Genomic DNA, 26573 nt, shown 5'->3' on the forward strand with positions numbered 1-26573 from the left:
ATTAAGGACATGTATGAAAGGGAGAGCCCAGTTGTACAGACCTTGCTCTCTTTCTTAATTGAATATTGTCACCCTTTGGGTGGATGACTTGTAAATGTAATAGAATTTTTTTTTTAGAAAATAAACTGTCTGATGCCTTCATGGAGACAGTAACTCAACTGGAAATTGAGTTTTGGAGATTTGCTTCCTTGGACTAAGGATACAAGAGGAGATGGAGATAAAAGATCCTGGGGACTTTCAACTAAAAGGTTTTGATCTGGTAACTTGACATTATTCTCACACTTGCAGTTGCCAAGTTTTTCAAAGGGGAAAAGGTAATTTGGGCATTCAGAAAGTGTGAAAGGCAGATTTAAGTTCATTAGTCACTGTGGGTTCTTTTTGGCCAAGTGGAATGTCTGCATAGAGGGACTGGTGTCCTGCCTCCAAAAGTGAAGTGGGAATATTAACATACAAAGTGAATTTTTTTATTTATTTATTTTAGCTAATATCTGAGAAAAAATTGTCAGGAACAAAAAAAATTTCAAAAAATTGAACAGGGATGTCTTTTGAAGAGGTGTACAGCAAACACCTCCACTTTGAGTAAAGAATAGGGTACAGATTATCTCTGTAGGAGAAAATAACAGAAAGTGAAATCATGATGTTGGTAAATAAAAGGATGATAAATGAAAGGATCTCATGCATTTCTTTGAGTAAGTATAATGTGTTACAAGTGAACCCCCAAACAAACAGGGTTTGCCCCTGCGGTGAGAAAGAAGAAAAATGTAACTTGGTAAAGCTGCACAATGAAAGCATTGTAGAGAAGCCATAATTAAAACTGAGATAGTCACTGGTCACACTGAGAATAGGGTCACAAATGAGACTTTACTTCAGAAAAGTTGAATTACACATGAGAGCAAATTTAAGGCATAAGCAGAGTGGGTACCACTCTGCTGGACAAAGATGGTTGTAGGGTTGTGTTTGATGCCCCAAGAACAGGTGAGGTAGCAGCACTTGGCACTGAGGCTCAGAAAGGCAAGTGAAATGGATTTATTCAGAAAAGCCCTCAAGCTGAAAGTTAGCAGGGGGAAATCTGTAGAGGGCAAAAGGTCTTTCAGAGGTTGCTGCAAAAAACCTGCAGCCCATCTAGAAAATCATAAACTAGTGAGCATTGCCTGTGCACTATTTATCATTGGAAACAAAGACTGTTGAAACATTCATGCCTTCCCTCCTCTGCCAGTGTCTTAAAAGCACTAAAAAATTCACAATCTTATCTTTCCAAGTCCCTATTTATTATTTCTCAAAAATAACAGTTCATTTTCACTCTCCTGATTTGGATGATCTATGGAAAGTATTTGTTTGTTATAGATTGAGAGTATGGTATCATTGTTTGACAGAACTTATTTTTAGTCCACCAGTGCTTTAGCAACAGTCTATAAAAATAAACTAGCTCTCACAGTTATCATCCCAGACCAAGCCCTACATGAATTTGTTTTGGAGATGGATGAATGTTTCCAGAGCCTGAGTAAACCATATGATCTTGATTTAGCATTAATACTACTTGCTATCAAAAGTTAGTTAAAAGAGCATTTCATGTTTTAAAATCCAATATAAACAATTCAAAATAATTATCTCTAGCTTTAGATATTTAAAATACCTAAATTGTTGCCTTCTTTGCTCCTTAGTAGTTTTGTGTCATTGTTCTCTGCCATGTTCTTTGCTATTTGTTTAAATTTATTGGCTTTTAGAAATATTTATTGGTGGGAATCTAATACTTTACTTTGATTTTCTCCTCAGTTAATTAACTGAGGTTAAGAGAGCATCTCAGAAATGCTGGTTCATGAGCTAAAAGCCATTTTACCTTTTCAGAATAGTGAAATTTGATGAGCCTGAGCTGTTTGAAAAGCCATGATTTTTACAGAGATGATAGTAAGAATTCCTAGATGGAGTTGCAAGGTTGGCAGCAGTTAAAAATCAAGGGAGGTGGGTAACTAAAAATGTGATCCAGTGTTATCAGTGTAGTTTTTGTTTTAGGGAAGTCCTCATGCCCTTCCCATCTGCTTAGGACTCCATGGGCCCCAGGTTCTGTTGTCCCTGATTTTACAGCTAGTGAGCAGGGCAGGCAGACTGTGGCTGTAGTTTGAAGCACATGTTTGGATGGACACGCACATTCATTAGCAGTTTTGTGGTTGTGCAAAACTTTGGTTTGAGGAGAGTGAGGAATGCTTAGTCTGCAAGATGAAGTTATTCCAACTGAACATCCTGCTGAGGGCTCCTTTGTATTAGGAATGTGTTAATAAGATGGCTCTGAAGAACAGAGGTGCTTGCTGATAATGCTTAACCGCTGTAAAAAGCCATCATTTGGGGCTTTCCTTTTTTTTTTTCTTTAAATTTGGTTACTTATTTACAGGAGGCTGTTACTGCACAGAAGGTGGGAGCAGAGCATGAAGGATTATTCCTTCAAAAGGGCTACATTATATCAATAAGGTCATGCTTATCTGCATGGTGGCTGACTTGGCAGAAATCAGGACATGTCTCTGTCAGGACAGGTGTCCCTGCACAAGAACAGACTTAGACAGTAAAATTGTCCATAATGCTAGTAAGATGACAGTTTTAAGGAACTGGTTTGAGGAAAAGGTTCTGGAAGAGCTGCTGTTGACACTGCCTTGCTGCTGTCTGGATTATTTTGTGTGTTCTGATGTCTGTATTGTCCAAGATCCAGCAAGGAATAATTTTGTAAATGTCTTTGGGTTGTTGTGTTTTGTTCTAAAACATGGTGGGAGTAGAATCCCAGCATATGTGGTGTATCTTAATACATGTTGCTGTATATCATGCTGGTGTGAGCCTAAACACACACTTTCCAGGTATTAAAATCGTTTCCAATGCATCCTTGTTGGTGCTCTCATTTGGGAGAGAACTGAGGCTTTAGGCTTATAGTTTTGAGTCTGCTTGGAGCAGGGCAATCATTGTTGCTCTGTCAAAGCTGTTTTATCTTAATTTATTCAGCTACCTGGTGGCGGAATGATGTCTGGGGATTTTGCTAAACTCCTCTGAGGTGCCAGACTCTGCCATTCATTGTGTGGAGGGCCCAGAACTCCAAAGCATCTGTAGGCGCTTCACTCAGAAAGTATTATACTACTCTGGAGGCCAGTGCCTATAAGCTTGCTTTCACAATGCCTAATTTAGAGGTGAATAAATCCTGTATTAGATGAGACCTTTTTGATGGAGCATGCCCTGTGCTAGCCTGCACTTGGTAGTAAATCTGGAATTGGATTGCTTCCCAAGGCTTCCTCATCAAGGAGAAAGTTGTTTGTTAGCCTGTAACTGCACTCTGTACTTAGAATGAGCATTCAGAGGCAGGTTTAGCAATGGCTTTAGCAGCACAGCTTCTTCTAATTGAAGCACATTTTCTCATTTTCTTTCTTCTGTCTTTTGGTTTTTAGTGTACATCAACAAATAATCCTAATATGTACCCTTTAAAGTACTTCTGTATTTGGTCCCTGCACCACTGTTGTTATGGTAAGGATGTAATTCTGATAGAGATGAGGACAGTGACTTGAACACATGATGTTTATATAATCTTGTATTGTAATCAGAGTTCCTGAAAGTCAGAGGCTGGACTGTCCTTCAGAATTGTAATAGCAGAAGAAAAATTAAACTAAGCAGCAGTACGTATAAAAGGGGAATAAATAATAGTTATATCCATTTAATTAGCTGGCCAGTAATACTGATAATTTGTTTTGCCAACAAAAATGACACTCAGGTTAAACATCACTTGGCCTATTGATCTGTCACTTGGAAATTTCAGAGTCAGAACACACTGGTATTGAGTAAGTTCCAGAGGAAAGGTTTGTATTTTGCTTTTTAAACTGGAGTTTTTGTCGCATTTCGAGTTTACGCATACTTTATTTATCTGTGCATAGTATGCAGTGTATTTGGGATGCCATCATGTAAAGTGTGTTACTACATGGACGTTGTGTGCTTGCTTAGTAGAGGCACAGGTCTGACAGGTCAGAGCAGGTCTGAGTCCTTCACAGGATTGCTTTCCTCATGTCATGGTTTTACCACAGGCAGCTGCTCACCCATTGCCCCAGCAGTGGCACTGGGGAGAGAGTGGGAAGCGTAAAAGCTGAAAAACTCATGCCTTGAGACAAAGATTAATAGGGAAAGCAAAAGCCATGCACACCAGCAAAGCAAAACAAGGAATTAGTTCACACTTCCCATGGGCAGCCATGTGTTCAGCCATCCCCAGGAGAGCAGGGCCCCATCACAGCAACGGTGCCTTGGTAAGACAAACATCATCATTCCAGGTGTCCCCCATTCCTTGTTCTTCCCCCCAGTGTATATACTGACCATGAGGCCATAGGTCTGGAATATTCCTTTGGCCAGTTGGGGTCAGCTCTGCTGGCTGGGTCTCCTCTCAGTCTCCTCACAGCGTGGCAGTGTGGAAAGCAGGAAAGGCCTTGGCCTTGGGTGAGCCCAGCTCAGCATGAACAGAAACATCTCTCTGTCATCATCCTTGTGTTCAGCACATATCCAAAACACAGCCCCGTTCCAGGCACTGTGAGGAAAACTAACTGTACCCCAGCCCAAAGCAGCACACCGCCCTATCTCAATTCCACACAGCTGTGACACTCAGCTGTGCTGATAGAAGAGAGGAGAGTGGTTGTAAGTCACATAGAAATATTATTAATGTTTGAAAGTTCTCGAGTCTGTTTGAAGCATCCCAGCTATTGTAGTAGCATAAGTGTTGATGGAAGAGAGGCTCAGAGTGGGAACATTCTGACCTGATGTGGTATTTGTGAAGTAACAGTTAGTTTTACTACTGACCTTCAAAACTACTGAAAGGACATGACTTTTTTATAAAGGGTATTAAACCCATCCTAAATGTCCTTGCTACAGAGGTGAAGCTGTTCAGAGCTGCTTTTTGTTCACATAGCAAAAATTCTCCTTGTGCTTTCTAAGTTCTCCTGTGGCAATTGGCTAGCTCTAGTTGGCTTGGGAATGCAGCATGATGCTTTGACTGTGCCCAGCTCTTTGTGATTTCAGTGGAAATAAATTAAGTAGCCTTAGAGGTATGTTCACATAATAAATATTGTCCAGGAAAGAATAATAAGCAGAACTTTTCTTTCCATCTCTAATTAAGATACTCCTAAACATTTCTATGCTTTTTTTCTAACTAAAGTTTTATTTCTTTAGTATGTTTGGCAACAAAAGTAGCAAACAGACGGTTCCTGTTGTGGAAGTTCTCAGGAATGCAAACATGAACAGTCTGTCAAAGAAATGCCTTCTAACAAAAGAGAAAGCTCTGGTTTTGAGAAGGAATAAAACCTTCCACTCATTAGATTTTCATGCATGATATCAGGTCAGCAATTGCTTTTTTGTTTTTCTCTCATATGCTCATAAGATACATTATGTATATGGACACACATCTGTCTATCCACCTATATATGTGTGTGTGTATAAAAAGAAAAATTCCCAACAGCTAGTTGGTCCCTAAAGTTGCTGATAGCCCAGCAGGCCAAAATGGATCTGAAATCCAGTGTGGGGTTTTGGTTTTTTGGTTTTTTGTTTTGGAACAGAATTTGATCTAGGAGAGTGTTGCTTCAGAGATCACTATAGCACACGTAGATTGATGTGTAGACTGAAATAGTTGTTCTCTAAACCCAGAGCTGCTTGTTCCATGGACACTCTTTGGAGTGTTGCTTTATTGCCTGTCCTGAGGATATAGAAATGGTCACAGCTTTGTTTGCATTGAATGGTCTTGGACTTGTTAAAACAGAATTCATGTGCCAAGTAATCCATTATGTTTGTATTTTACAGGCTGTGCGTGTTTTAAACTGTGGTGTTTGGTTTATCATTTATTTACTTATCTTAAAAAAATTATGAGAGAATAAACTTACCCTGGTAAATCAAACAGCACCATACAGTAAGAGACTGGGCCTGTCCAGAAATCAGTATTTCATGCCTAAATTCAGTCTGCCCTTTTGAAGATCCTCTAGAACTCTCCTGCGGTGATTTGCACAAAAACAGAAATCATACCTGAGTGAGGTGTCTTTAAAAAGAGTTCTGTTTGGTTTTGTAAAATAAGCCAGACTGAGATCCTGTCACTGAAAATCCAACTTTAATTTCAATGTGAAAATCTTTCTACCAGTAAATGGGAAGCCTTCTAATTACTACTTACCATTTTTCTAAGGAAGCTTTTTAAACCTTGCCTGTCTCACTTTTCAGTGGTTTTACAGCTAGTGTAACAATCCTGCCTAAGAATCTCAGACAAGGCCTGCAGTGCTGGACCACCTGTGATACCGATAAGGTGGGAAATGGTTCTGTGGATAGGTACAGCCCTCAACCTCAGCCCTGCCTTGTGATTTAACACGTGCTTATCACCCTCGGGGGTGCTAACAGCAATAACAGAGCTGTCCTGGGGCAGTTTTGTCTGGCCCTTGTTCTTCCCTTGGCTTTGTGCCTCTGCAGCAGTTCTCGCTCCTTTTGGGTTGAGGGTGGACTGAGCTGAGAGCTGATGGGTTTTAAGTGCTAACATTGTGGAAGTGTGTTGTACAGCACCATTTCTTGATTAGCCAGTTTCCCGCTCCCGCTTCTGTCATCAGTTAATCCCGGCTGCTGGCCTTGTCTCCAGATACAGCCTGTCCCTGCATGCAGAGAGCACTCAGCACTGCAGAGCTGAGAGGTGCTGCAGAGCACTGCCCTGCTAAGGCTTGGGACTCCCACCCAGCATCACCCAGCAGAACTTGGGATGCCTCTCTCGACCATGGATAATGAACTTTTGTCCTTTTTTTTTCCCCTCTCCTTCTCTCACCTGCATGATACAGAAGCTCTAGAGAAGTAAGCTGACTAATTTTGGAATTTTTCTACATCAACATGCTGTTGTTATTACATGTATTCCCCCCTTTCCCCCAGTCCTCAGACTTTTACAAATCCTTCTTCTCATGTTGAGTAGAGTGCAGTGTGTATTTATACTCTTCGTGCTGCCAACTCTGTTCAGTTAATTGCAATATTCTCCTTAAAAAGGGAATGCTGAGTAAGGATTTCAGGGTTAGGCTGAAGTATGATACACAGAAGCTGATAAATAGTTTTCTGGGTTTTTTTCCTACACACTGGATCATATCCCACATGCATTGTCCTCTTGAAATTCAGCTACCATGCCATGGTGTGTTTTGCAGTGCTGGGTATGCAGGGGAGTGTGCATCCTGGGCCTGGAGGACTGGGACTTTGAACAAGGAGGTTTGAACATGTTTTTGGCCTTTTTATGTGGTCTGTGAAAACCAGGCTAGAGCCAGGAGACTCTGCATCACATGGGTGATGCTTTAGCCTTGCAAGCAAGCAAGGAAATCAATGGGAAAGAAGCGTGGTACAGAAAATAGTTGAACCTGTTGTGAACCTTGCAGAGGAGATAATCCAAACTGGCCCAAGTCATCAGCTGAGGAGCCTGAGCATGCTGAACATCTGAAAATCAAGGATAGGCAAAATAACTCATGCCTTCAGAGAGAATGGCTTCTTACAAAATGCAGTGGGAAGATCAGAAAGGGAAATGCTTTCTTGACGTTTTAATGTGACTCAGTAAAGCAACTCAAAGCCAAGGGATTATTTGTAGACTGGTTAATCTTTCTCAAAAGCAATCTATGATGGTAGAAAAAAAGGAAAACAAACCCCTTAAACAGTGCTAGGAAACAGAGACACTTTGGTTCATGACCTAATTTTTTTTCCAAAAACATCAGTCTTGTATTTCAGAATTCTCTTTGATTATAGTGGAGTTTTTTGTCATCTTTTTACTGTACTAATTAAACACAACATTTTCCTGGGGCAGTGGTGCCACGCTTGGACAAAGCCTTCTCCTTTGTTCATTAGAAAGTTATGTTTTATAGTCTATCTTGAAATTTTCATAGCAGTATTTTAGTGACTAGATTTGCATCAATGTAGCTGTCAGTAACAACTCTAGAGGAACTGCTTACACTGTAAGGGTGTCACAGAGACACTGATCTGTTTATTTTGTTGTCTGAGAAATGGCTCATTTTCTTCAGAATCTGTATGTGCCTCTCGTGCTCTCCAGAGGATCTCTCACTTACAATTCTTGTCTTTACATGCTTTCCCAGAGATGTGCCATGATGATCTGGAGCTTTAGCACAGTTCTTACTCCTACACTTAAAAATTGCAGCTGTGGTCCAGATCCTACAATATGAATATGGTGATAGTTTGCAGGCATCACCCTCAGGAGTGTGTCAGAACTTCATTCTTATTGCAAGCAGTAGAAATTCAGCTTTCTCAGACTTAAAAGTGCAGGTTACAGTCCCTTTGGAATTTTTTATGGATGTGTTTTATCTTGGAGCTGTTCCATCAATGTCTGTCTGCTGCTTTGTGATATTTTTCTGACTCCTGAGAGATGATCTTGCTGAAATATTTCCAAAATAAAACTCCTCTTATTGCAGCTATATTTGGGGTTAAGTTATGGTTTATCAGATCAACTCTCAAGGCTTCTACTTCAGTGGGGCCTCAAGGTTCCTGAGATTTAAAGCTTGTGCGGGTCCCTTGCAGCATTTTCCATCTCCTGCCCAATCCTCCTTTGCTTTAACCTGAAATTACAGTGTTGTGCCTTCCCAGCAAAACTGATTCTTTCTGAGACAAGAGAGAAAGAAAATGTTAATACTTTGTAGGTGAAAAGGCAAAAGAAACAGGAGTATTGTCTTTACTTACAAACAATGCAAAACCCTCCAAAATTAAAAACTCTTTTTAAATTTGACCCCATTCCTCTGCTGATATGAGAGTTTGTCACTGATTTCAGTGAAGAGAGATCTCTGCTTTTCCTTCTGGTGTACAGTGACATCTACAGAGAGTGGAGCACACCAAACAAGACTTTGCCATTCAGTATCACTTTTTTTTTTTTTCCCCAAACTGTTCTGCTTTTATGTATCCTTAATTTAAATTCAGGACTTTTTGCATGCACAGTATTACTTACCTTTGTACATTGCCACAGAAATTTGCTTTTTTTAGAAGTTATTTTACCCTGACAGAAATGACTTTGATGTTTGGAAGTGCAATAGCAGTTTACACACAGAAATAGAAATTCCTTTCTCATGATGGGGTGGTGGGATATCTGGTTCTACAGTGCAATGCACTGCAAGATTTGCAGCTTTTTGGAGATGAAGTTTCTTTCACAACTGTGGTGTTCTCATCAAGAAGTGGATTTTGGATGCTTTTGGTTTGAGTTTTTCTGCTGTTATCATGCAGGTAGCTTTTTCATTAAATGTTTTAATTACTGATATGATATTCTGAAGTGTCAAAGAAAACACCAAGATGTAAATTCCATTTATTTTTTTTTTAAATTCCAAATAATAAATCGGTAAGGAGACAAATAGGGCTGCTTTAAAAAAATTTCTTTGTTGGACAAACTTCTTAGTTCTGTCACATAAATTTTTAGTTGGCTTATTTCTTGGCTTTTTCTTTTTTTCCCCCCCCCTCTTTATTTTTTTGTCTTCAAGAAGGTAATTTATTACGTGTATGTAAGAATGTAGATTGGGCTCTGAACTTCATGGCATTTATTTTTTAATTGTTCTTGTTTATGCCTTTCATGTAAAAGTCGTAATTTTGATATACCAAAATGTGAACGTTTTGGAGAGTCATTTTTCTTGGATATTAAATATTAAATATATCAAACCAAGGTTGAAGTTACAGAATCAGTGTGTATAAATGTATCAGGAGTTGATTTAGTCTTGTTTTTTTCCCCTGTCAGGTCAGATGTTATGATAATATTAACTGTAAACCAGATCCAGGTCTCATTAAACTAATACAGAAGAATGATAATCAGAAAATTGCCAAGTAATGAACAAAACCCAGAACTTTTAAACCTTATTAAGCCTTTGTGGCTGATGAGCAAGTTTCATGGCCAAAGCTTTCATGTCTGCAAAATGCCCCTGATATTTGCCAGCTGGCATTATTGGTTAATTTGGGCTAAACTCAATTTGTGTAGAGGAAAGAACACAAAGTAAAAGAATATCTCAGTGGAGCAGGAGGGAGCACTTAAAACCCATGTAGTAAAAATCTACTTTTATGTAGAAAATCCTTGGCAAAATGCATCCTAAAACAGCAGTAAAAAATGAAGTGTATAATAGATGAAATACACCCATTCCTTAAGAAGAGAGAGAATAATTATTTAAAAAAAAAAAAGTGTTAATGTGATGTGTCAGCACTGAAAGGCATTGTCAGCATTTTTATTGTAGGGATCTGCTGTGTCCAAATTCTGAACATTTCTTATTCCCACCTTTGGAGATTTTAACAGGGAATTGAGTAAGAAAAAATAATTTAAAATCAGTTTTTCACAAATAATTGAGCAAGCTTCCATTTCTGTAGTGGTTTCAAGTATGACTTTTCTAAGAAAAATCACAGGAATCTTTCAATAGCTGCAGTTTTTATGGAAAGAGGCATCTGGAAAATGTCTTCCCTTAGCCATGGGTTTTGGCAGGGGCTGTAAGCAAGCGTGGTCCGTGTAGTTAAACTGACAAGTGCTTGAGGTACTGTACTTGTTTGCTGTATGTACTTTCCTTCAATAAATATTAGTGTTTCTCCTAAATCTCCCCCTCTAGCTGGTGACCCTGACATCATTTAAACTGGAGCATGGCATGTAACAAGGCAGCACGGGAGGCAGCATTTAGGACAAAATATTTAGGGTTTTCTCAGCAAATACACTTCTGCAGCTGACAAGCAGCAGTAGATTTCTTCAGGGAAAGCTCCATCTGACAGAGAAGCCAAAAGACCTGACTCCAGCAGATTTTTCTTAGTGAGCTGTAAAAATTACCCTTTGCTGGAGAAAATCAGCCTGGAGCCCTAAACTTCCAGTGCTTGCAAAACGTTGTGGGATTTTGGTCTGACTCCTTATTCTTTTTCTGATAAACATCAGAACACAGCTCTGAACTTGTGAATTTAACCCCCGAGGGGATCTCTGGGGCTCGACAGCTTTTGTGTGAGTGCTGAGCAATAAATGATCTCTAATAAATAAATGGTCTCTAACGAGTTAAATCTGCATTACCTCTTTGCAGCTCTCCTTGGTTTCATGTTTACATTGCTCTCTCTCTGTACCTCTTGCTCCACAGACCCCTCTTTATCTTGTAAACCACGGGGAGACCGGCCCCATCCGGTGCAACCGCTGCAAAGCTTACATGTGTCCCTTCATGCAGTTCATTGAGGGTGGCAGGAGGTACCAGTGTGCATTTTGTAACTGTATAAATGATGGTAAGTGATGTTTGTCTGATCTAGGATTCCTATCAGTTCTGTAAGACTAAAAAGAAACTGTATCCCTAAAATTATTTTCTTGACTTGCTGAGTCAATAAAAAGAATAGTTTAGGGAGATGCAGTAGCTAGGTTTATTTCACAAATGAAAAGAAAAAGTCGGTTCCAAAGAGTAGTAGAGGGAAACATTTGTTCAGTAGAGTTTAAAAAAAATAGACAAAATATAATGCTGACTCATGAAGTCCAGTCTGGTATGATCAAAACTTAATCTTAAAATTTTTGTGACAACATAGGATACGGAACTGCTTGTGTTGTTAATTGAAAGCAATTTTTGTGCTGAAAGAAGACATTAATTTCTTTAAGAAATTATAGTATCTAGAGCCATGTTAGCTTTATCCTGTGCATTGACTGTGGGTGCAATGGTTAAATAAGCTATTAATCTTCCTGTGACAAGTGCTGGTTTTCACAGAAGATACCATGCCATATTTGTTCAAGTGTGCTGCATGTGACTCATAACTGTTCTTGTGCTCTTGGCGAAATCCCAAATCTTTGCCAGAAGTAGCCTTTCTAGACATTTGTATCAAGCTGGATTTCCTCAGCTGGATCACAGGGGTATGGTGCTTTCCCTAATACAGTCATCTTTTCAACTCTGAAACGTGAACCTTGTCAGACTCAGTCCAACTGCTCTGCTGCCTGGAGCTCTAGTGTTGGTGCAGGCATAGCAGATAATAAATGTCATGGTTTGTTAACAGTTTAAACTCTCATAAAGGGAAATTTACATGCCCTGGGAGCACTTTAAGAAAGACGTTTAAGTTGCAGTATCATTTTAAATCATGCTGGTATTATTACAGTGTCAGAAAGCAGATACAAAAATAAAATCTTTGATAAGGACTAAAAATGGCTAAGAAACTAGGTTGATATTCCCCTCACTCACCCACACGTGTGCTTCTACATGCAAAAATGTGAAAAATAAGCATTCTGAGTATCTATTCATTGAGGAAACAGAAGACTGGCTCTGTCTAAATCATTGGTGCAAACCTACCTGATTTCTTACTGCTTTGGTGTATATCACATCTGCTAAAAGAATTTGTAGCTTTGTTCCTCTCTTTGCCCAGTTACGAATGTTTTTCTCCTGTTGTTGTGCTGGCTCACAGTCCCCCCGTTCTTCTTTCAACACCTGGACCACATGGGCCGACGGATAGACCACTATGAAAGGCCCGAGCTGTCCCTGGGATCTTACGAATACGCGGCTACTTCGGATTATTGCCGAGTGAGTATCGTATAGCCAGTGTACAAACCACTCTACTGTATCACAAACTAGCTTCTCAGAGTAAATGCACTTGCAAGCTGCACATCAGTTTCCAGGACCGTTCTAGGAAATAGGGATAAGCGTGGAGAACACGATGCTTTGTTCTTTTGTGCTGCAGAACATGATGCAAGCAAGTAAGAATAACAAGCAGTGCAGCAAAATCAGCAATCACCAGTCTTCAAGCGAGACATGTGTTTGGTCCTACCCAGCGTGTTGCACTGTTCAGGGGATATCTCTGAAATTCTGGTGCCTTGTTGCATTTTAGATGTATGCCTTCTACTGATTTAGAAGACCGATACATGCCTAAATTGCCTTCCTAATACCCAAAACCTTAGCAAGGGAATTTGACCTTGGAATCTATTCCTGGCAAGAGTCTTCTTAGTGTTCAGACCAATAAGTTACAGTGGAAATGGTTTTTTCTTCTAGTATCAACTCACTGAAGGACTCAATCCGGAGTGCACTCATGTTACTCTAAATATTTGTAGTTGATTTTATTACAAAACTATCTGATACTTCTGAAAGCATAAATTACTTTTATCTTTTCAAACTGCAGCAAATTTTACAAAATTGCAAGTGAGACTTTATCTGACTGCAGCACAGACATATTTTTCCGTTCTTGCTAGAATCAGGCAGAATTTTCTTCTTGTGAGTGGAGCTGAGGCCATGATAAGGTTAGAAAAGGCAAATGGGTCCTACAAAATCTTGAAGTAGCTACAAGTGTCTTCTTCAGACCATCAAATTATTGCCGATATGAAGAAAAGGAAAAGGTTAGGTTCTGCTTGCTCACTAGAGCACTGCTCCGAAATCCAGTGAGATCTCTGAGATAACTTAGAAGATTTGGTTGATACCTGGGTTAAACCCCAGATTAGGAGAGAACTGTGGTGAGATGTTGCAGAAATAGAATGTGAGATACTCAGTGTACATCCGGTGAAGCTCCATCAAATTCTGAAGCCTCAACTTCTTCCATTTAACTTAAATCAGGGAGTTTCCTTGACAGGTCATCCAGTCTGGTTTGCCTGCTTGCTACAGAGATGCATCCTCAGACTTACTGCGATGTTACAGAAAAGAAATCTCTTAGAAAATGGCACTTTGCACTGGATATGCTGTCATTAAGCTGGGCATTATTTTGTAATTCACTTTTCATTTAGCTCCGAGTTGCAGAGGTTCACTTCTTTTATAAATCCAGTTCAAGACCAGAATTGAGAAGTCATTTCCTTTTGTGCTTATCAAATGACAACGATGAACAGCTACAAAGAATGTTAACAAATCCCAGCTGGTTTGCATTGTTGCACTCCTGCTAGGCGGATGTGGTGAGAGCAGAAGTCCTCCTTTCTGCCATATATTTGTCAGAATTTAGGCAGAGATTCTTTCTAAGTGCTGATCTGATACAAGAGTTTAGAAGCAGTTTTTGGTGCATTTTCTCAAATAAGCATCCAAGTACAGTAAACAGAACAGCTTTGAAAAATACTGCCTGGTTTTGGTTCGCTGGAATTAATCCTGATTTGCATGAGTCAAATGAGTGAGATCAAGGGTATAACGTTCAGTTTACTTTAAAGTTTGCCAGGGACTAAGTATAAGTCATAATTCACGGGTTAGATGAATTTTTCTTAACTGGAATTTTTTCTAGGGTTTAGTTTAACAAGTATAATTTGAGAGGTCAGAACTCAGTATGAAGGAAGTGAAACTGTCATGAAAAAGCTGTCCTGAATTTGACACCAAATAATGACTTCTACTTATTTAATGGGCATTAAGAAAACTCATTTCAGGGAGTGTGATGTTTACTCTTTCTCTGTTCATTTTGTATTAACTCCCTAGGTACATCCCTTGGCATGACTTTTTTTTAAACATTTTCTTACTTACTTGTGTCGGTAGTGTACGCACAATTTGTGTGCCATTACACTGTGGATAAGAGGAACTCCCAGAGGAAAGCAGGGGTACAGAAAAATTCCAAAATGCAAATTTGTTTAAACACTTGAGTTCCAGTAGAAAAGTTTGTGCTTCATCTTATCTAATGAATTGTTACCCTTTAGATATTTTATTCCATTAGGATGCTGTTTTCCACTGATAATGTTCTTTTCCAGGACTGGACTTTACCCAGTACGTGCCAGCTCTCTGCAATAGTTACTATTTGCAATTCACAGCATTTCTCAAACAACTGAACACTGTATTTGTATTGCCTTATGGTACCACCTGTACATTTTTTCCTCATAACAGGACATGTCCAATTTTCCCTGTCATTAGTTGTTTTGGGGTTTTTTTTTCTGTGTAGGACAAGAAGCCTCCTAATCCACCAGCTTTTATCTTCATGATTGATGTATCATACAGAAACATCAAGAGTGGCCTAGTGAAACTCATATGTGATGAACTGAAGACTCTGCTAGATAAACTTCCAAGGTAAAGTGACTTTGGTGTGCTTGGCTTAACTCACTACACTGCACTTCTCATGAAGCTGTGCATGTTGAAAGGCAAAACCATGCTATGGAAAATGTCAGAATATGCAGTATTGGAGTTTTTGGAGTGATAGTGACCAAATGTTAATTTTTAACACTGCTGGCAATTCTTACACTTGGATGTCTGGGCTGATGATGAACAGAAGGAGTCTGCCACGCTACTGCATGTGGAGCTTGCATTCTTTTCCTTTCTTGCAGTGAACTCTAGTGGTGCTATCAGCTCAGTCACAGCTCGTAGCTTCCACTTCACTTGCTGCAGTTGTGTTCTCTGCAGTCCTGCTTTTCTCATTGAATTAAACAGGAAAATACCCCAAACCAGGATACTCAGGAGTAGCCAGTCTCTCTAAAGCCATAGTGCTGGTGGCTTGTATCTTTAGCTCTTACTGTTAATTAGCAAAACCTTTAAAGCTTCTTGCAGTTCTATGAGACTTCTCTGTCCTGGTCTATGTCTGAGAGAGCAACCATTTTATGAAACAGAGCACATGTGCTTTGTGAGCATGAAACACAGAGCATTAGGGATACTACTACTGTGGTCAGTATTATTGATAGTGTATTATTTTAGTGTAGTAGTGTAGTTTTCAACAGAATTTAAATAACGCAGGCACGTAGGGAGATGAGAGCAGTGAAAGACTGGAAAATGAAGTAGACAAGGTGCTTTTTGCCTACATATAAAGGTATATGAGAAAAAAGAACAGCCAAAAAAGAAAATGCTTTCTAAATAATAATGCTTGCAGTGGGAGAACAGACTTAAGAAATGGAGAGAGCAGTGTGTGGAAGGGTGGGAGATGACATCCTGGGGACAGTCTGGGATATGTTAAAAATCTTTTTTCTTGCGGCCTTCTGGGACCTCTGTGCCGGAAAGAAATTCCAGTCTAGGGTGGGGGTTTAGTTCATCAGATGCCCGTGTAAGGCCATCTCTCTAGTAGTTTTTCACTGAAAATTACACTGGAGACACAAGTGTTTGATATTATCCTGAACATATCTCAGAATTTTCCATCAGGATTGGTCATGACTGAAGAAAATAAGAGGCATGAGTGGAGTAAGAAAAAGCATTTGGCAGTTTGGAAACTTGAATAGGGCAAACAGATGAGGAATGAAAGCAAGTGTATCCATATCACAAAAGAGACTTATTCATTCTTCTCACCAGCACTCGATCTCTTGTGAAATACTTTGGGACAAAGTTTTCATGTGCACTGAAAAAAGCAATTAAAAAACTAAAGAAAGCCGGGTCCTTCAGTTTCCTCAGGTTTGTCTGTTGACTTAAAGAATACTAATTTAAAAGAAGACAAATGCAAGGCATTCCACTTAAATCTGTGGTGAAAATTTTACCATGTTGCTTAGACTCAGAAGTCAATATGTGTTCATTTTCTGTTGCTGGACAAAGATGCCTGCAGAAATATCCTGCTGTTCCCACAAGAGGGAAAAGCCCTCCGCAGGGAATTCACCCTGAGCCTGTATCTTTGAGAGGAAGGACTTGGGGTATCAGAGAAATCTGTGCAGAAAAAGAAGTGCTGAAATTTTAGAGCAGATATTTTCAAACCTGTGTTCCAAACAGGAACCTCCTCCCTGACTGTATTTTGAGAAATACTGAAGAAATGTGCTTGTAGGAATGTGCTTATGAGTTCAGAAAATCAGAGTAATGAGTTGTGCAATTATGATTTTTAGGTACATAATTAAAAATAAAAGCCAAAATATATTTGAAGGCATTTCTGTGCATATAGGTCAGGTTTCTCCTTGTGAGTTTTAAAAAATAACTAAGTAGTGTGTAAACTGCAAAGACAATTGGCTGCTTAAAGGTAATCTTTAAAACAATGATGGAACTTGGTTGAAGTGGGGCAGTGCAGACTGACACTGCTGAAAGCAGTATCTGCAATAAAGGTCCCAAACACCTGGTGTGTAGCACCTTTGGGAGACTGGGATGATGTGGATGCTTCTCTTTGAAGTAGCAAAGTGCTGTATGTATAATAATTGAATGGAAATTTGTCCTCATCAAGCTCCCTAAGTAATTGTGCTGTTCTCTCTTTCCCATGTTATGTCAAGATGGCTTATTCTTTATCTTTGGGGTTTTTGACTGTTTGAATGGGATGCACCATTGATAGGGTAGATGTAACTTCATAACTTTTTTCTAAAAAGTAAACAATAGAGCACTTGATTTTATCGGGGTGTTTGAATTTGACCTAAGGCAAAGATTGAGGCCATTGCATTTGCTTGGTTGTTGTTTGCTTTGTTGTTCCCAGTGCAGATAATGATCAGAGAGCAGCCTTGCATGTCAAAGGAATACTTTCATTGCAAGGTCATGATTTCAGAATTAAAACCAGTTGGGTTTTGTTTTTCTTACAGAGAAGAGCAAGAAGAATCCTCAGCAATTCGAGTTGGTTTTGTCACTTACCACAAGGTCCTTCACTTCTTCAATGTAAAGAGCACCTTAGCTCAGCCTCAGATGATGGTGGTCACGGATATGGCAGAAGTTTTTGTTCCTTTGCTGGATGGTTTCCTTGTTGACTTTGAGGAATCCCGATCAGTTGTTACCAAGTAAAGTACAGTTAAACGTCATGAGTGTGAGATGTGAATGCCTATGATGTGCGTTGTGCTTTTTGGTCAGTTGGGTTTTGGGGCATTCAGGTATCTATTGAAAGACTTCAGAGGGCAGCAGATGCTTCAAGACCTGTGTTTCAAAGAAAAAGCAATAGCCACAGCCTTCCAGTGCTGACTTGGGAAATTTATGTAGGTCAGGTATAAACCACCTTTCAGCTGTGCTGCCTCAGAACTGGGAGGGGGCTGAGGCTCTGAGCCACATTGTGTTTTCCCTCTTGCAGTGCATATGATGTGCACCTAGATATGATCTTAGGACTCTGAAGTCCTCACAGCACATCAGAACTGCTTAATGGTTAGCTATTTTTTATTTATTGCATAATCCTTTAGGTTACAAGCTTCGAAACAATGCATCTCATAGAATTAAAAAAAACATATTTTCTTTTTTTCTGGTATGGGATCCTAAGGAATTGAGCAAGGAAGATGTGTATTACTTCTTGCACTATAAATTTTCACGATAAACATCTTCCTGTGTGTGGACCTGGTATGTTACAAGGTGTGTTGTTTGGGGATTACCCTGCACTGACCAGTAGAGACACTGATCCTTTCTCCTTCATAGCTTGTTGGACCAGATTCCAGAGTTGTTTGCAGACACTAATGAGAGTGAGACCGTCTTCGCTCCCGTTATCCAGGCTGGCGTGGAGGCACTAAAGGTTAGAACATTCCCTAGAACATTCCCCTCTGTCAGGGAAGCAGCTTGAAATCAGGTTTGCTAAAAGCCAGTCCCATCAGCATGGGAAATAAGGGGGAAAAAAGTCGTTGATTGTTTCCAGCACTAATGTTCTGTTATTCTAACAGTACCTTCCAACCGCTGTAGTCAGAACAAGAACTGACAAGCGTAACATCTATTCCCAGATGTTCTTGTTGAGGGAAACCAGTCCCCGGAGTCTGCTCCATGTAGGAGGGATGTGTAGGAGAAGATGAGGAGCAGGAGTCAGTTTCTTGTTCAGCGTTTAAGAGAAATAAGGAAATGTGTAATTACCACAGCAAAACAAATCAATACTCGTGTTTGCACAGATAGCCAGCCAGTCCTTGCACGTGTGAAGGGGAGCAGAGTCAGTATAATGATAATAATAACATCACGCTTTGCTCTGGTTATTCTCTTGCTTCTGCAAAACTTGTTGTGCAAAACAGAATATTTATTACTATCTGTCTGTGACCAAATCAGGCCACGGCTAGCGGGTTTCCGTTTAACTGACAAATTGCCAGCTGGGATACAGCTGGCAGGGAATCCACAGGCCAAGGTGCTGCTCAGTTGCTTTCTGTATGTCCAGGACATCCCCTGAAGTGCTGACATTCCCATGGAGCATTGCCGGTTAAATGCGCACCACCCTGGTTCACCACAAGATGTGTAGGGACAGAGTGGTGCTTTAAAATGGTTGGTTTATCTGTGAGCTTTGTGTGAATAAAGCATGAACTTGGAGTACATAAATTTCTCAAAACAAAAATGAACATTTCTCAAATGTGGTTTTTATATATTGATTTAAAACCTGCTTTCTTATTTATTCATACTGCGAGCAGCTAAGTGTGCTGAATTTAGCATTCATCTGAATGCTTTTTCCTAATACTTGACTTCTACAAAACAGGTTTAAGGGCCATAATTGTAGATTTGCTTTGATGATGGCTATGAAAGAAAGCGGCTCTGAATTAAACTTTTTATTTAGCTCAGTAGTTTTAAGTTGTAATTGGTAAGGATTTTCACTCTTAATTATTCATCTGCAAATAACTTTGCTCCAGAAAACAGTTCTTGTCTAAAAAGAATAAATGGATTGTGTTAAAAATATGTATATATAGAAATTAGTATCACTAATTCCTGATGCATATCAGGACCAACAGGTGTTTGGCAAGTCTTTCAGCCTTCAGCAGAAGGGTTCTTCAAAGGAATTGAGGAAATTGTCCATGGCGATCAAAAGTAACAGTTCTTGAAATATCAGGGGTGAAATTTCAGCCATTTTCCAACTCAGGTGCTGCCTTCAGTTGTGTTTCTGCCGTAGCAGAGACACTTCTGGTTTTCCCAGACTGCCACAGCTTGTTTTGAAAGGTGGAATGTTTTGTGAACTTTGTGATTTCTGATGTGTGTCTGCATCTTGGCAGTGTAGATTCCAGTGTGCAGTCTGCTACAGGGATGGAGCTGTCACCCATTTGCAACAAGGCATGGAGCACCGGTGTGCCCGAACTGAATTTTTCTGCTAAACTGCATTTCCTTTTAATCTGATCCCATTTATTTCTATTTTGATGCCTGTTGCCATAATGCCTGTGTCCAGTTGGAAAGTCTCCAAGAGAGGAATTCTTCCTTTTGCCTCAGGAGAAAGTGCTGTCGAAATGCCTCAGCCAGCAAACCTGTGTGCTGGACTGCTACTTCCTGACAGGAAAATTTGTCTGGGGGCTCGTTCTGTCAGGTCCTGAGCCTGGAAATGAATTCTTGACCTCTGAGGAGCTTGCAGAGAGTGCCTGCTGTTCTCTGAAGTCTCCCAGTGAGAACAGGGGCTTGTTGAGCCTGCAGTAGTAAATGTGCCATTGCGGTGTCTTTGGAACAGGCTGCAGAATGTGCTGGGAAATTGTTCATCTTCCACTCTTCTCTGCCAACTGCGGAAGCACCGGGGAAGCTGAAGAACAGAGATGACAAAAAACTGCTCAATACAGATAAGGAAAAGGTATTTTCTGCTCTGAGCTCAGAGTATCCATGTTCCCTGTATCCATGGGCAGGGGAAGCATGTTTTTGATGATAGCCATGCCTTACTTCATCCTCTTCTCTTCATCTGGCCCTTTGAGTTGTGATTCATCCCTAATATGACGGCACATGTATTTTTTATTCCTGTGCAGACCCTCTTCCAGCCACAGGGAAATTATGAGGCCTTAGCCAAGGATTGTGTAGCCAATGGCTGCTGTGTGAATTTGTTCCTCTTCCCAAATCAGTATGTGGATGTAGCCTCCATGGGCCTTGTCACGATGTACACTGGTGGAACACTATACAAGTACAACAATTTCCAGGTAAGTGGTGTGGGTTTCTTGCCTTTCAGATAGTTACAGCTGAGGGGTTGCTGTTATTTTTTAATCTCATTTCAGTGTGTGCTTGGACATTTAACTTAAAAGCAGAGCAAGTCTGGAAAACCTGGTTATCAGTTCTAGGGGATAAAATTTGAACTCTAACAATGGCAGGTCAGTCTCAAGTTTGGATCTTGAAGTAGTAATAAGCTGGTTGGCATCCTAAAATTTTGCTGAAAGGTTAAGTGCAGGAATGTCCAGGTAATATCCAGGCCTAGTGATGAGTAGTGGACAGTTGCATATACCTGACTCTGATAACAGCAATCCACATTTGAAATCCTTTCTGAAGGACTCAAGAGCTGTGAGTAGATGTGCTGGGGGGAGATGGGGATCCTGGGAGGGGAAGTTGGGTCACTGTGGTGCTGCTGCCCTTGGGTGTTGAATCTTCTGCTTTGTGTTTGCAGCTCAATACTGACAGCCCCCAGTTCTTAAGTGACCTTAGGAAGGACATCCAAAAAAAGATGGGATTTGATGCAACCATGAGGGTTCGGACAAGTACAGGTAATAGGACCCATGGGAATGATTTTTAAATAATGTAGTGCCATGCAAATCACTCGTGAGATCAGGCTGGTTTAATTTCATTATGTACCTCTTGAAAATGAATTGAATAGACTGATAAAATCCACGGCTTTGTGTGTGTTTGTGTGTATATATATAAAATATATATAATGTCTGCATGTGCCTCCTTAATAACTTATTTTCATGTCTGGGAAAGGCTTCTGCTCACTCTGCACATGGACTGCAAGGAAGTTGTATAAAAAGGTGTTGCTGCTGGACGCTGACCCATGCCTTCATTTTCATACTCAAATGACATTCCTGTGTCTATCCAGCTTCTTTCATTTATTCTTAGCTCAAATGCAACTCTCAGAGGAAGGGACACACCCAAAGAGGCCAAGTCAGCAGTGCAGAAGCTCTGGGTTTCCAAGTCACAGCTGTTCCCTTTCTCCAGCTCTCAGAAATGCCATCAGCAAGGACAGTTGTTGGGAGTCCTGAGGCTGTAAAGCCTTGAGGGAGAATGGCTCCTGCTTTAGTAAGTGATGTCAATTTAATCTGCCTTTTTTAAATGAAATCTGGCTGCAGGCTTCAGGGCTACAGACTTCTTTGGAGCCGTTTACATGAACAACACCACGGATGTGGAGATGGCAGCGGTTGATTGTGACAAAGCAGTGACAGTGGAGTTCAAACATGATGACAAACTGAATGAAGATGCTGGGGCCTTAATTCAGGTAAAAAGCCCTAATTCATGTATACCATAAAATGGTGAGCAAGGCCTTCTGCAGCCAGAGCAGAGAAGCAATGGTGTGCAAGTGATGGGAGCAAGGCACAAATTGCACTGACTCTTGTGCCATAACACCACTAGTAAAAGGTGTGTTCCCCTACCTCAGTGCTGCACATTCTGTTCAGGGGTACCGAGATCCTTTCTAAGCACTCACTGAGACCTCATCAGCTGTTGATTTTTTTTCCATATCACTGTTAATGAGTTTATGCGGAGTAAGAGATGAATTGCTACTTATATAGTAATGGTTATTGCTGTGGCATTCCTTGTGAACTCTATTCAAGAGCAGTTCTCCATTGCTGAACCTCACTCCCCGCCCTACAGACTGCAGGTCTTTTTATGATGCTAAGATGAATAACTTACTCTGTAATGATGGATTACTCTGATAGATGTCCCTAAGAAGCACAGGTATGCTGGTGCTACAGCTGCCAGCAGCACTGCCAGGCTGCACTGGCTGCAGAAGGTGTCATCTGCCTTTTGTGCACCGAGGGGAGGCTCCAGTGGTGACACCTTGTGCCTCTGTTGCAGTGTGCTGTCCTGTACACATCGATGAGCGGGCAGAGGCGAATCCGCATACACAACATAGGCTTGAACTGCAGCTCCCAGTTAGCTGATATCTACAGGGCTTGTGAGACAGATGCACTTATCAACTTCTTTGCTAAGTCAGGTACAGTTGCAACAGACCAGTTCTGTTTCCTTTTTTGCTTCAGCCTGGAAAGAGGACTTAAGTGATTACTTAGTGGGAAATCATATTTTATAACTTACTGCTCCCCACCTGAGCACTATCTGAAGTATTATGAAATTGAAAAGGCAAATAATTAGCTATTTTAGACAAACTGCCACAAAAGTAATACTTGTGTGTAGGTAATGCATGGAACTGGGCAGGCACAGTAAGTGGCAGTGGACATTGTACCACAGTGCTGGGGGTTTGGTGGGGTTTTTGGATGTCTGTAGAAGAGACTGAAAAACAGCCTTGGCCCTCAGGTCTGTAAAATCAGAAACTAGCAAAAGACAAAGATACTTTGAGAGGGTGTGTTTTTTAACATATACACTTTGATTCTGTGCTTGTAGCTTTTAAAGCCATTCTGAGCCAGCCTCTGAAGACAGTCAGGGACATCCTGATGAATCAGACTGCTCACATGCTGGCCTGCTACAAGAAGAACTGTGCCAGCCCAGCTGCTGTCAGCCAGGTAAAACCCACACCCAGTCTTACCCACCCAGGTTTTACTACAAGTGCACAACCACCCTGCAACATCAGCAGAGCAAGAAAGCAAAATTGCAGGATGGAGTGGTCCTTTTCTTTCAAATACAGTTAATGACAGGTGTTATTCAGTGGTGGCACTTGAGCGCACAGAAACTGTTGTTTGGGAACAAAAGGCAATGCCCTTGGGGACACTAGCACCTATACTCACAAAAAGGAACTCAGCCAGCCCTTTTCTTCCTGCTGGAATTACACACTAACTCACAAAGCTTTCATTTTTAATTGCTATGTTGTTATGGATGGTTGTAGTATTCTAATTTTTGACTAAGCAGAGTGACTGATTTATTTCCATTTAATTCATTCAGTCACATCTTAGTGATTCAGCTCAAAGACTCGGGCTTTTCCATCCCAGAGGTGCTGCCAGGAACCACAAGCCTGGGCAGTGAATTGTTCATTGTTGATGAGGACCAAATATGTCAAGCAAAACCAGAGCCACTTATTGTGGACTATTATTTCTCTCCTTAATTCTCCAGCAAGTACCCTAAAAATGAACAGGGTTGCAGGGCGTGACAGCCGCCAAGTCAGCGACTACATCTTAGAGAGCCAATACTTTGTGTTGGATTCTTATGAAATGTGTTGTTTTCTCAGCTGATCCTGCCAGACACGATGAAGGTGCTGCCCGTGTACATGAACTGCCTGTTGAAGAGCTGCGTGCTGGCCGGCAGGCCCGAAATCTCGACTGACGAGAGAGCTTTCCACCGCCAGCTGGTCATGGCCATGGGGGTGGCTGACACACAGCTCTTCTTCTACCCCCTGCTGCTGCCAATTGTGAGTCAGTGGTGCATTTTTCACTTTAATTTCTAACCCCTCTTACCTGGAAAGGAACCGCTAAGATGTACCAAGCCTTTCAGTAGTTACTTTTCAAGCCAGTTGCACAGCTCTTGTGTCTTTTGCCCCACAGCACAGCCTGGATCTGAAGAGTGACGCTGTCCCAGCTGCTGTCCGCTGCTCCGAGGAGCGCCTCTCCGAGGGAGGGGCCTTCCTGCTGGCCAATGGGCTGAGCATGTTCCTGTGGCTGGGAGCCGGCGTGTCCCCGGAGCTCATCCAGGGGCTGTTCAATGTGCCGTCCTTCGCGCACATCAGCGCCGAGACCGTGAGTACAGGCAGACTAAGAATTGAGGATTTAGCAAGACCAGATGCTAGTCAGAGAAACAAATGAGGTCTTTTAAGAAGCAAGAACAGGTAACCACCAGAAGGTGTTTAGACACCAGAATTGCTTTAAATTAGATAACACTTAGACACTCTGAACACTAAGAGGACAGAAGTTTTCACAACTTTTTTAAGTCTTCTTAAACTTCATTGCGGGCATTCAAGTCCTTTAATCTGTATATTGCTAAAATTACAACAAAACTCTTCACAGTGGTTTTCTTCATGATGCATTTCCATATAGTGATTATTTTAAATGGAAAAATTAGTCCTTGAGATGAGACCTTTTAGTGAAAGAGATGGATTTTCCTGGTTTAGCATGACATCCACAGTACCTTGTAACTCTCAGCAGCTGGTCGTGGTTAGAGGTGTGACTGGACTATAAAAATCTGCTTTCCTTCTGACAGACATCCCTGCCTGACCTGGACAATCCATTTTCTAAGAAGCTAAAGCATATCCTGGAGCAAATCCAGAGCCAAAAGCCCCACACTATGAAGGTAACCGCTTATTGTCTCAACTCATGCCTCATACTTGTTCAAAGGCACACTCCAGGCTTTGCCAAAACTTACCAGTGGCTGTAAAAGGTTTTTTAGGTACTGGGAGTCTTCCTGCACATGGGTGAGTTCCAGCATGATTTGTAGGCACAGGCATCTCAAATGTGTTTAATTCACAATCAAAACCTATTTTCAAAGGTAGTCAAGTTGAAAATGTAACCGTTGTATTCTGCACTCAATTCACATTAGTCTCTCCAGCTTCTGCAATGTGGAGATATATTTATTAGTTTTGGGGGTTTTCCCCACCTCAAGAGCATCCACTAGGAGACATAGGCAAGTTGTGCTGCCCTCTAGTCTGACTGCAACCTAAAACTATCTGTCTGTGTCTCTCATCTTTCCAGCTGATGATAGTGAAGCAACGGGAGCAGCCAGAGATGCTTTTCCGCCAGTTCCTGGTAGAAGACAAGAGTATTTATGGAGGAGCCTCATATGTGGATTTCCTCGTGTGCATTCACAAAGAGATCAGCCAGCTGCTCAGTTAAGGCAACTCAAGTAAAATGTTCAGTTCCTTTAGGAATAGCAGGAGGGACAGTTTTTGGTGCCTGAAGGCTGGCCCACAGCTCCACCAGACCCAGGCCTTCTGCTGTGCTTTACTGACCCTTTTCTGTGCTCTTTTTGTACAGTTTCATTTGATCCCACCTCTCCCTGAGTATTTTGCTTACTTCTTAAGTTGTAGGATAGTAAGTTTTGCACTCAGGTATTAATCTTCTGGGAGTCCCGACTCTTTCTCTACATGAACTGCTGGATTTCAGACTGCCAATGCTTAAGGGCATGTATGGTATACATTTCTTACAATTTAGAAAACTCTCGGTTATTCCTTTTGCTAGTCGTAAGTTGTACCAGAGCTGGGAAAGATGCTCGGAATCTGTACAGAGGAAGAAAAAAGACAAAACACTTTTTTTTCCAAGTGAAAACATGGAGTTGAATCAGATTGGCAGCAAACATATAGTTCAGTTTGAAGGATTTCAAAGTCTTTCCTGTGAAGCAAAATCTCAGTAAAGTGAATCCCTTTTTCTCTGGAAGGGAAAAGTATTACTGTCTACAGAAGCAGAGCTCTAGGGACCCCTTCCATAGCCAGGGTTATGCAGGAGACAGAAATGTCTCAGTTTTGTAACTGGACTTGAGTAAGTGTAACAACAACAGGGATCACAGGAAGAACAGGAATCAAACAGTCCCTTTGCCACCTTTGGCAGATGGTGTCACACTATTATGGTACAATTCTGTCCACTTGGGGGCAGCAATTAGTTTAGCATACTATTTAATTACATTTTCAAAATTGCACAGGTTAGGCTTTATTTAGTACATTTGCTAACTGGAATATTATTCCCAACACAACTCAGAAAAACCTGTCCCTCAAAATTTCTGTGGCAGATGAACTGTGAGACAGTTGACGGATTAACCAAAGGTTATTTGTGGTGCTGTAAAGCCTCTTGATTATTACCAGTTCTTTTACAGTGGCTGATTTAATCAATGGTCACTGCTTTGAAAAATAAGTCTTTGCTAGTAAATTGCTACCAATATTGAAGGTAGAATTTGGAAAGCCAGAGCCTTTGGAACAGCTGTTTACCTCAGATACTTCATCAGTCTCTTTGACTCCTTAGGACCAATGCCTCTGAATGTGAGGTTTGAACTTTGCCAAACTTGAAAAGCTGTTATTAAAAAAATTAGTATTTTAAAGAAAGTGAAAAACACTCAAAAGTAAGGTTAAGCCTCAGTGAAGAAAAA

At 40.8% G+C, this 26573-nt stretch overlaps 1 protein-coding gene across 2 annotated transcripts in view; it reads left to right on the forward strand.

Annotated features, from left to right (window-relative positions):
* SEC24D (SEC24 homolog D, COPII coat complex component) overlaps window positions 1–25330 on the forward strand; it is a 37019-nt gene extending 11689 nt beyond the window's left edge. For both annotated transcript variants that reach the window (XM_062494018.1, XM_062494017.1), the window contains exons 8-22: window positions 11079–11217; window positions 12370–12485; window positions 14794–14918; window positions 17315–17506; window positions 18126–18219; window positions 20104–20220; window positions 20390–20557; window positions 21016–21112; window positions 21692–21837; window positions 22416–22554; window positions 22959–23077; window positions 23737–23916; window positions 24050–24241; window positions 24702–24791; window positions 25190–25330. In XM_062494018.1, the coding sequence (XP_062350002.1) occupies window positions 11079–11217; window positions 12370–12485; window positions 14794–14918; window positions 17315–17506; window positions 18126–18219; window positions 20104–20220; window positions 20390–20557; window positions 21016–21112; window positions 21692–21837; window positions 22416–22554; window positions 22959–23077; window positions 23737–23916; window positions 24050–24241; window positions 24702–24791; window positions 25190–25330 (2055 nt within the window). The remainder of the gene's footprint in view (window positions 1–11078; window positions 11218–12369; window positions 12486–14793; window positions 14919–17314; window positions 17507–18125; window positions 18220–20103; window positions 20221–20389; window positions 20558–21015; window positions 21113–21691; window positions 21838–22415; window positions 22555–22958; window positions 23078–23736; window positions 23917–24049; window positions 24242–24701; window positions 24792–25189) is intronic.
* The last annotated feature ends 1243 nt before the right edge of the window (window positions 25331–26573 follow it).

This window comes from Cinclus cinclus, chromosome 5 (genome assembly GCF_963662255.1).
Source record: "Cinclus cinclus chromosome 5, bCinCin1.1, whole genome shotgun sequence".
Taxonomy (NCBI): domain Eukaryota; kingdom Metazoa; phylum Chordata; class Aves; order Passeriformes; family Cinclidae; genus Cinclus; species Cinclus cinclus.